Source organism: Oculina patagonica, unplaced genomic scaffold (genome assembly GCF_052425735.1).
Source record: "Oculina patagonica isolate OP01 unplaced genomic scaffold, crgOcupat unplaced533, whole genome shotgun sequence".
NCBI classification, from domain to species: domain Eukaryota; kingdom Metazoa; phylum Cnidaria; class Anthozoa; order Scleractinia; family Oculinidae; genus Oculina; species Oculina patagonica.
Window position 1 is genome coordinate 1 of NW_027558399.1, and position 10,996 is coordinate 10,996.

Below are 10,996 nucleotides of genomic sequence, written 5' to 3' on the forward strand. Positions count from 1 at the left end.
CCGCCGCCTATGCCTACAAAATGTCCTTTTTTAAGTGTCCAATGTTGGACTCAAGCTTCCATTTGTTTGAAGTCGGTTCTTTACACGCTGTATGGCGCCATTGCATAGAACACGAGATGTTACAGCTGTCAAATTTACATTTAAATGTAAGAAAAATGCTGATATTTAACAACTCTTCGCCGAAGTGGAGGTGGCTAGTAGGTGTGTGGTGAGATAATATAGCCCGAAAGGATGATTTTTGACTAGTTGGATTCTGTCAACGGAGTACAGTTGTCGCGCGCGAGTTGCTCGGAGATGATGAATAGTTAACAATTATCCTGCGAAATCGCGCGGAATATCGCGCGATACTTAGGCGATAAGGCCGTAGGCTGAGTTGGCTAAAATCAGACGATATTCCGAAAGATTGAGCAGAATAATTGTTTTAATATTCAATAAATGGCCAACGAAACACATTTTGTAGATAGAAAAACTGTAATTATGCAGCGCTTTACAATACTTCGGACAAATATTCGCAACCTACGTATATCGCAGGATATCTGTTCTGTACAGATGACAGAAAACGTTAACATTTTGAACATGTATGGGCAGCGCGCGCATTTGTTAAATAATAACAAAGGATAACCGGAATTTGAATAGCCCATAAGTGCGCGCCGAAAACACTATTCACTGTTTGAGTTTATTCTGAAAAGTATTAAACAATGGTTTTTCCATTTAACCTATATAAAAGAAACGCCAAGGAAATTTTCTTCCGCTTTGATTTTTGAACTGAAGAAAGTTTAATTTATTCTAAAATAAATGCATGGGACCTAAAGTACTTGTCGATCTAGCCAAAAGGTGATTTACTCCAATGATCAAAACCCTGTGGCCATTAAAAAAGTCAATTATTACTAAACAGCGAAAAATGCAAATAAAGGCAGATTAAAAGCCTTGAAAAACTCTTACATTCTCTTTAATTTTTATCTGTATTTGAATTAAAGTTGTCAATCAATCTTACCAGCTAAAATTACAGGTATGCTTCCTTAGCTAGATGACTATCGTCTTAGATGAATTAGTGTGGAGGTTGTACTTTATTGTTATGTTTAAATCATATTGAGCCGAGTGAAATGAAATTCTATATTGCGCGTTTTAGAAATTTTCAAAAAATAAAGCAAATCGCACAACGACAAATGCAACTGATTAATTATGGAACACAAGAAATGTTAACCCTAAAAAACACTGCCACCGTAAATACTCGCTTCCGATTGGTCGAAAGCAGATCAATTTGTCTCAAATTGTATTGATGGATGAACAATTTAAATTTTAATTGTATCGTTTGCAGTTTGATAATTGCATAATAGAAAAAAAGAAGCGGCAGTAGACAACAGTCTGGAACAATCAACGAATCTTGTCTCCAGAGGCTCGCAGTAAGCTGACGAAAAGAAAAATGCCGAAGACAGACATTTGAAAATCCCCCTTCAAAAGTTCTAAACGACCTTGTATTCTGAAACTTGCCAGAATTCCCTAAACTTAATATATATACACATGTCAAGAACGCAAAAAATACCCTAGTGTTTAAGATAGGCAATATAATTTCATTTAAACGCGATCGTATATTTCAATCTTTTAGTGGGAATTTCGTTGTTTTTTCTTCGAAATACCAATATGTTACAATCACGAATTTAGTGCTTCGATTACGGGTGAAATAACAGGCCTCTAGTCTTCAGAAAAAAAAGGAACGGACGAACAAATACAATTTTTGCCTAGCTACGAAGTGTTTTCCATTTTTAAAATATTATCGTTTATTTTAATTATAAAAATAAGCATATTCGTACAGCCCAACTTAACTATTACAGTACAACATGAACGAAGTCCCTGTCGTAAAATATTTTTTTTAGCAATGAATATTTTACAAGAACTTACCTGCTAAATTTTCTTTTGTATATTTATTTTGTGCTCCAAATCCATTTACACCAGGATAATTCTTTGAAACTGCAATTGCACATTAAAACCAAAGGATCTTAGATATAGGCTAATTTCAACCAAACTACGATAAAATGTCACCAACACGTTAAATAAAGCTTTATCAGTCGAACAGCATGATATAAAAGCCGACCGCGAGCAAGCTATATAGTTTCAATTATTCTCCTCTACTGTTGTCATTGAAGAAAGTACAATTAACACAGGAGTCCTATATTAATGACTTGTCGATCTGACCAATGAGTGTGTTGCTCCAGTCATCAAAAGTCTAATGTACTGATTTAATTAATGTTCAAACGACAACATAAAAAGCAAAAAAATACTATATTTCAACTGCAATTTTTCGCTTTTATTTTGTTTATAGAATCGCTACTAGATATTGATGAATAAAGGACCAATTTAAAATAGACAAGCCACCTACTATAAGCTCGAGTTGAATACATCGTGATTACGTGGCCTGTATGCTAATTTAACTGACAGCTGTGCTATCAACAGGCTAATCATATATGACTTTCAGTGAAAATCTTGATCAGTGGATAGGAATAAATTTGGTTATATTTTAAACCATATTTCGCTGTGTTATTGTCAAAGTGCAGTTTTTGTAATATTCTATACTTGCGACGAAAATGTTGTAAGTGACAAATTTCTAGGGTCTGAATTGGGTTTAGTGTAAAGTGTTATTTGTCTATATGTTTTAGTGTTTGCTGTTGCATTAAATAATAATAATGGATTGATGTGTGGAGAGAATGAACTCAGAAAAAAATTCTGAGTTCACAGATAGGACTCGAACCCACGACCTTCCGTAAAAAAATTGGATAAAATCACTCATGAAGTTAAAAAAAAATTCGGATTTCTCCTCGGAAATCTTTGGTTTAATCTTCAGACATCTTCGAGAGTGTTCGGAAATCTTCGTCAGTCTTCGGGAGTATTCTTAGATAGTAGTATTCTTAGATAGTCTTCTGAAATCTTCAGAAATGATAGTTAATTGGCGGACTGAAAATGGCCGAAAACTTCTTGATATACTAAACAAAATAATACTGGTCTTTTTGGAGCCTTTTTTGTTTCTTTCTGGGTAAAATTTACTGCTGTTACAGTGAATTTTTTTACTGTTAGTGTTAAAATGCCTAAAAAATTAAACTGTTTCATGTTACAGAGCCAATGTTTTATTGTTATTGAAGGTACCCGCATTCCGTTCCTATACCAGGAATGAAGACGGTAAAAAACATGCTGCAGTCAAGAGCAAAATACTCACACAAGGCTAAGGACGGAGTTAGAATCTTAGACCACTAAAGGCCCTTAAGGATCCATATCAAAGCCAACATACAGGACAATTGTAGCCAAGAATTTAAGCATCAGTTTAGAGACGACTTAAATCGTCGATGTAATGAAGAGAGAGAACAGTAGGGTTTTTAGGAGGGTCAATAATTGTAAAAGATATTTACTTCGGCTCGCAGCATTATTCGGTATATTGCAGGCAGCTTCGGTCAGCGGCCTCAGCTGCCTGCAATATACCCAATAATGCCGCGGAAGTAAAATTATCTAATAAATAATTTTCAGGCACAAAATGAGCGTAAAAATGGAGTCTCTCAAACCTTCATTTTGAAAATCTGCATGCATGCCGTAACACATTTTAAAAGAGGCATTTCTACATTGTATGAATTATGCTATCATGTTTTGCGCACCATTTGAAGAAGCGGTCAAAAGGGTCTTTAAGTGGGCAGCAGCTTTTTTAAGCAAATAAATTCATATTACATATAACCTGAACTTCACATACAGAGTAAAAATACGAGAGCTAACCTCACGGGAGATAACAGGAAATGAGCAAGCGGGAATGGAGGCCCGGGCAAAAACGAAAGGTAAAGCATCATCACCATCATCATAATCATCATTACCATCATCATTACCATCATCATTATTATCATCATTATTATCATCATCATTATTTTATTAGCTACTTTGGAATAAAAAGTAAAGTAAGCTAGTAAGACAACGAAAATTAACGTAAGACAAAATAACACCAAGGCAACGAAAGGCTCTTATATGGGCTCCTATTGAAACTGAAACAATCTTTAAACCCAGGCCCGTAGCCAGACTTTTCTGATAAACGAGGCATTTGGTGATGTCAAAAAAATAAACTACTTTCATATTAACCTTTTACAGGAACATGATTAAAAAACATTTAGTTCAAGATTTTGACCGAGGCAAGTGTCTCGGTTCGCCTGTCATTAGCTACGGCCCTGAAACCCGTCAATTTGAATTCACTAAAACGCATTGAAAGAGCTCCAAGCGAAAATGATGAGCCACCCAATCTAAATAAGGATATACCACCACCAAAGTTTCCTAAAACGACCAGTTGTTAACTGTATCAGCCAAACGCTGTCAAACGTTTCAAGTTTATCCAAAATTTATCTGGAAATAAAAAGGATAAGTTGTTGTGTCGGGAATCTAACGTTACCATGGCAACGGAAATTTGACAGACATGTTCACCCAAATTTGGAATTTTTGCGTTCCTATTTATGAAAATTAAATTTACTGCAATTATTTTTTACCCTTTTTTAGGGTTTGCATGGTTTTATTGATTTTGAGTACTTTTCAGTAATCTTTAGCGGTTTCTGACGTTTTGGCAAAATTTTGGACGTTTTGGAAATCCAAGATGGAGGCTCCAAGATGGCGACCGTTTTGACATCATGATGTAACTGTCACATGATGTGACGTCATAATCCCACGTGACGTTTATCAAAAGATAGATTTTCGGACATACTATATATTCTCCAAGTTTCACTGTGTGAGGTAGGGGGGGGGGGGGCGGAATCAGTGAAAGAAAATGTATGCCGGGCTTTTTTGAATCGGGCTTTTTTGCAGACCGGGCTTTTTTTGGATCTTTTTAGACTGGGAGGGGCGGAATTAACGAACAGTTAAGCGCCAGTCACAGCGACAGAGACAGCGACAGAGACAGCGACAGCGACAGTGACACTGAAGAAGAAATAGTTAATTTTATCAATTGATAATTTTATCAATAATTTTTAAAGACAATTAATTATATTTATTGTATTTTTTTTTCATTGTCTCTGAAAAGCCCCCATGGGGAGGTGACAATAAAATTTGTATTGTACTGTAAGTAGACAGCGCTCTTAAAGGTTTGTAATAACAGTTCGCAATCATGGTAAATACTAAGTAATTCTAAAGAAAACTCATTCCGTGTACGTCGGCGTGGCAACTGCACCTTTTTAAAGGCATCATTAAATCAATCGATTTAATATTCAAATTTAGCTTTCTCCACCAGTTAATCCATAATCCAATTGTCTCATAACTCTTCCACAGTAATTTTCAACAATCTGCACAGTCGCGGAGCTCATTTTTGTTCTCCAGCTGGAAACAACTTGCTTTGTGTCACGACTGGTGCTGTAAGCACTTTTGTGGCCATTTACTGATCTTGTTGTATGGTTCAGCCATTTCATGACGGTATCAAACATCTCTATTCCTGTAAACTTGAACAGTTCACTCGCTGCTGACAAAGGATCCCGGGCGATATCTTCAAACCGGATTAACCTGTATCCATCAGGTAAAAGAGTTCTTATCAACACCCCAGCCTTGACGTCAAATTCCATTTGATGGCAAATTTTCTTCACAAACCAGGATAGGTCACGTCTTGGGTCCTTGGATCTTTTAAAAAATCCCACAGACTTCAAAGAATTTACAACAGCTCTTGGGTCTCGGACCAAATGGACTATTTTACATTTACTCATATTGTTAGAAGAGCAACTTTGTAAAAGGTTTTTGCTCCAAACGTCATGAGAAGCAGTTGGCATTCTGGGTGTGAGTAGTTTCGCAGCAAACACGTTGTACTTGTTTTTGCAGACGGTCTCAAGTTCTCGTGATTTTAAATTGTTGCACACCATGCAAGATGTTTCATTGGTTACGCAAAATGGAGGGGAGGTCAGTGCCTTGCTGTTATAACGATCTTGCGAAATGAGATAGCGGACAAAAATATCACTGGCAAACTTGCAGTTCATAATATCGTTTAAAAATTCAATCGCCCTATTTTGATAAAATGGAGATGAGAAATCAAACTCAAATAAGGAATCTCCAGTGAAAGTTCTTTGCACAGTTCGCAATGGCTCAAAAAGATAGAAAACTCCTGGGTGATGATTGAAAATGTCGCCCAGAAATGAAGATCCTGATCTTGGATAAGACATAATGACGATATTAACTCGTTTTGATTGTTTTGCTAGTCGTGAATTCCTCTTAGCAGTGAGTTGGAGCTGTCTCTCAGGAGAGATCGCCTTGGCAATTGTAGTGCTGTTGTGAGCGTGATAAATTCCTCGTGATAATGGGTTCCGCAATGTGTAAATGAAAGTTAAGGAGAAAAATATTAAACCGAGTAAACAGGCTATGAAATATTTCTTGGTAGCGAAGCAGATGCACCATGATTCTTTTGTCGTTATTTTGTAATGCATTAACTTCATTGTCTGGATATTGCTGGTGGTAACCTGTAGAATCAATCAATTAATCAGTCCAAATCAACCAACCAACTAACCAATCAATAAAATAAATAATCACGAGAACTATCAATATAAAATGCACTTAATTGTGATCTCTGGGGTGTAAGGTAGGTAAGTAAAAGTCTGCGTTCGAGCCTAGTGACACATCAGGTCGGCGCTCATTTCCAATTTCCGTGGCGTTAAGCGACTAGGAGTATTTCTAGTTCTCTCTGGATGGTATGCTAGTCCTTCGCTTAACCCCAGTTCCCATTTATAAAGCTGGGTGTAGAGGGGCACTGTGAGAATAATGTGTCTTACCCGAGAGCACAGCACAAACCGGACAGATCACCAATGCACTGGTAAACGCCAGCTTTCTAACATTTATTATCGTTAGCTTGGAATACCTTATTTTTACCTATTTTCTCGAAACTTAAAGGAACTGCGTCATGCATTTTGCAAGAGCCTAAGAAAATGGCCACCAAATTGAGTAAAATACAAAAATAACTACTTCAAGAGTGAAGAAATATTACGTTACCGCAACAAATTCAAAAGAAGGTACGGACAGACAAAAACTGAAGAAGATTAAAACAGATTGCGATATGATTTTTTAAAAACCGTTATATTGAACAGTTTTCAAATTTGCTTTTCTATTATTCCATCGCTTTCCAAAATGTCTTAAATTGCCTCAAAATCGTCCCCCTATAAAGAACACATCATTTGCAGCGCCGCCATCTTGAATGAGCCCGTGTAACAATGGAGTCACGTGATGGGCCTGTTCACCTATTTGAAGATTGCGAAGCTTTAAAACCAGTAACAGACCAGTTGAAATTTGTCCAAAGATTCTATTAAGCCAAGAGTCCGTTAAAAAACATATTGACACAAACTATCACTTTACTTTGTAATTTTCCAACGTGTTAGTACCGGGTATTAAAATTTCCCTCAAGTGAGGTTCATCGGTTGATTTAAAAACAAGATTCCCAGCGATGCCTAGGTTTTGCTAATTAGATGTCCTTTGATAGATATTAAATAAATAATTAGTAAATAGATAAAGAAAATAAGCAGATGCTAGAACGTCACATCAAAATGTTCGGTTCAATTTTCCGCTTACTATTTTGGGAGTTCGTCGTCTAAATAGCCCTTATGCGTATTTACGTCAGACTGGCTAGTTTCACCACCAAGCCTCGCTTTCGAAGTGCAAACTTGTAAATTTTAGCGTGAACGCATTCCGAAAGCAGCAAAGATGAAAAGAATACCCACGTGAAAACTGCATGAAGGTGGCGAAAGGTTGAGAATAATTTGCCCAAACGAGGCTTGGTGGTGAATTTTGAGCTAATGACGTTATCATGCATGAGGCCTATTGACTCGATTTTAAATAAAGTAAGGTGAGGTAATTCAAAATACTGGAAAACTTTAATATACTTATGCTTTGTTTGTCTACAAAATACAACTGAATTTTACACCATGTCTGCCGGTACTAGTATCAAATTACTTTCAAGAGAAGAAGAACTAGCCGACTCAAAACTCAGTTTTGGAGTTCTAGCAATCGGTTTTAAAAACAAAATATTCATATCGATGACTTCAGTGCAGAGCATGCCGTCACGTTTGATTCCTCTCATTCAGTTTCTGATCAACTCGAGACCGCTGAAGTGTTTTTGCGTGGCCCTAAGTACACTTGATTATGTTTAAAAATCAACCCTGCAAAATCACAACCTTGATGCTTCCGTATTTCGTGTTCGACTAAAGGCGCCCTGATAAACATCACATTTAACGAGATCTGTGCAGATAATTTAAATATTTAAATCAACTTGTTTGATGTCAAGCGTAGTAGAAAGCTCCAGAAATTACGTGCCACGCTTGCCAGTTCAGACGAATGTCCACTTTTGGAAATGTTTTGATCCGCAGATCAAAACAAACAGTTATCCAATCATTGCTCGAATTTGGAGTCACATGATGCGAGGTCTGTTGACATAAAATATTCCTGCTCTGTCGATTGAAATCTAGAACAGCGAAGTGTGCAGAACTCGAATTCGAATGAAACAAGCTTCGTTCTGTTAACTAAGCGGAAATTCACTGCTTACAGAAAGAAGAAAATATGCCATTGACCTCTCTTGGACAGGAATAAGTAAAGCGGAGACGAGCGCTTGCATTTTAAATGCTTTTCTGTCGCGCGCTATGTCCACACTATGCACTTGGTTTTGGTAAATTAAAAGAACTGAGCTATGAACTCCGCTTTTAAAATAGGATACTCTCGCAGTTTACGCCACATCATGCAAGGATTTAAGCATCCTGGGCCTAACTTTATTCACGGCCTGCAGAAAGAAAAAAATATGCCGTTTATCTCTCTTGGCCGAGAGTGAGTAAAGCGGAAACGAACGTTTTCCGTCGCGCGCGACACACTAAGCACTTGGTTTGGTAAATTAACACGAGCTATGACCTCCGATTTTCAGAAAAGATACTCTCACAATTATCCCGGGCATTAGTTTGGCGGCGTCTCGAATTCAAAAATTAAATGCGATGTCGCAAACTGACATGAAAACATTTACAGTTGGTATCGTGCCAGAACTGACCGGTCTAACTAATTGATAGTCGAAGGTTTGCATAAGCCGTTAAACTTATTACTTGTTTTCTACGAATTAAACGAAAAAGTAAATAGCTTCCTAGAAGCCACATAATATTTGGCGCAACTGAGTCAAGAAAATAGAACACGCGTCGAAGAAAGCGACACGCTGCAAATCAAACAGCCTGGCTTGGCAACACAATAAAATATTAGAAAAGAAAAATCCTTCGCGCAGCTCATAATCTGCTGGTCTTGTAGTGAAAACATAAAGTGAGCTGTACTGAGTTTTATCTTGCAATAAAAATGAGTCACAACAAACCTTTCTAACATATATTTCATCAACAAATAGGCGTCAAAAGGTGTCAAACTCTGCTTCGCAAAATAGCTGGCCAGGAAATCAATTAGACCGGTGACCTCAACTCGAAGGCTAGCTCAATCATTTGAAAACATCATGGCATTTTGAGCTTCTTATAAACATAACAACAAGACCGTCAGAACTCCTAGCTGGTTAGAATTAAGTTGACTACACTGAAATGCAAGAACATACATTGACTGAAGTCTCCTTCGCCTTCCCTGGCATGGCGCAAACACGCAGCTCGCCAGGGTTCTCATTCCTTCCATGTTTTTCTAACTCCAGGCTATCAAGAAATTGAATCTAATCGAGAAAATAATTTCCTTCGCTTCAGGCGAGTCCGTGCTTGATTTCTCTTGCCAGATACCCTTCCTTTTAATACATTTCAATGCGCTTTTGCGCTTTTCAGCCGCGCGTCGACCTTCGGTCCAAAGAAACCAGAAAGAAAACAATGCTCGCATTCTGTTGTCCTTGTTGACCTTGTTGTGTCTTTAAACACGTCCAGTAGATAATCTGTGGCGATCCTGGATATATATTTAAGATGTTCTTTGACGTCAATTATCCATCAAAGCGACTGAAGCGAACGAAAAGAAGCCCAAACAGATTAGTTGTAAGCAGTCTCACTTTGCGTAGACGATGGCTTCCAGCAAAAATCGCGGCCCATCCACCCAAATTGCGGCCCATCGCTCAGATTTCGCACAGAGCAACTAGAATAACTGTAGAACATCCCTGAATTTTTTCAAGGCTCAGAAAAATTTTTCACAAGAGATACACTGGATTTAAAGCTGAAGAAACGACCCGAAAGACAACCAAAACAAACATACGCATCGAAAGTAAATTCTAACCTCCGCGCACAATCTGCCGTGATTTTACACAATTGTCACGCATAACGCTTCTTCAATGCTTTCTTTGTGTTGTGTTACCATCTGGTAGGAAACGCACCACGATAAAACTTGAAAAAAGGCAAATACAAAATTCTAGTGGAGTCCACTCGGGAAGAATTGACAACCGCCATGTTGTTACGTCACGCTATTGTTTTTCCGCACAGATCAAATTACAACACTGCTACCTGAGGTTGTACAACCACTAACATGGCAAGGCAGTAAGTTTAGATTGCAGTGTTAAAATGCAACTAAATAATTTCGCTTCAGTAATTGTTAACAAACCGCCGATAATGTAACACCTTCTGAGCCAACTTTAAAAACAAATTCTTCCATTTTGAAGGGATACATTTGCGTTTTGAAACTCTCGAACCGTAGTTTATCAAGTTGGGGATAGTTTTGAATGGCTAAAAAGTAAAAAAGTAAAAACAAAAACTTGTACAAATACGATAAAATACATTAACAGATACAGTAAGCGAATAAATTAACTCACCCTTAGTCCTACGCAATCCAGGCTCAAGATCAATCCAGGCCCAAAGACTTAAACTGGTTAGAAGAATGACTAACTAAGTACTAAATAAACGCAAAACTGGTGGGTTGTTTGCACAGATTCAAGAAAAACACTCAAGACACTTCGAATCGCCAAACACAAAATGCAGATGTCATTAAGTGCTGATAAAATTGTTCTCTAAGGTTTGGTGATTTTTCTTTGTTTCGGATCATTTAATTACTTGACCTCATGCGGCTCACAGCCATATTTCTATCTAAA

At 37.5% G+C, this 10,996-nt stretch overlaps 1 protein-coding gene across 1 annotated transcript; it reads right to left on the bottom strand.

Annotated features, from left to right (window-relative positions):
* Positions 1-5,150: 5,150 nt before the first annotated feature.
* On the bottom strand, positions 5,151-10,903 carry LOC144640874 (carbohydrate sulfotransferase 5-like). Its single transcript, XM_078499934.1, has 2 exons — positions 10,721-10,903; positions 5,151-6,446 (listed from the first exon to the last, which is right to left on the bottom strand). Exon 2 carries the CDS (start codon positions 6,420-6,422, stop codon positions 5,223-5,225), a length of 1,200 nt encoding a protein of 399 aa, XP_078356060.1. The 5' UTR covers positions 6,423-6,446; positions 10,721-10,903; the 3' UTR covers positions 5,151-5,222.
* Between the last annotated feature and the right edge of the window lie 93 nt (positions 10,904-10,996).

Excerpts from the sequence above, each read along its gene's own strand:
- LOC144640874 (XM_078499934.1), bottom strand. The coding sequence starts at position 6,422 with ATGAAGTTAATGCATTACAAAATAACGACAAAAGAATCATGGTGCATC.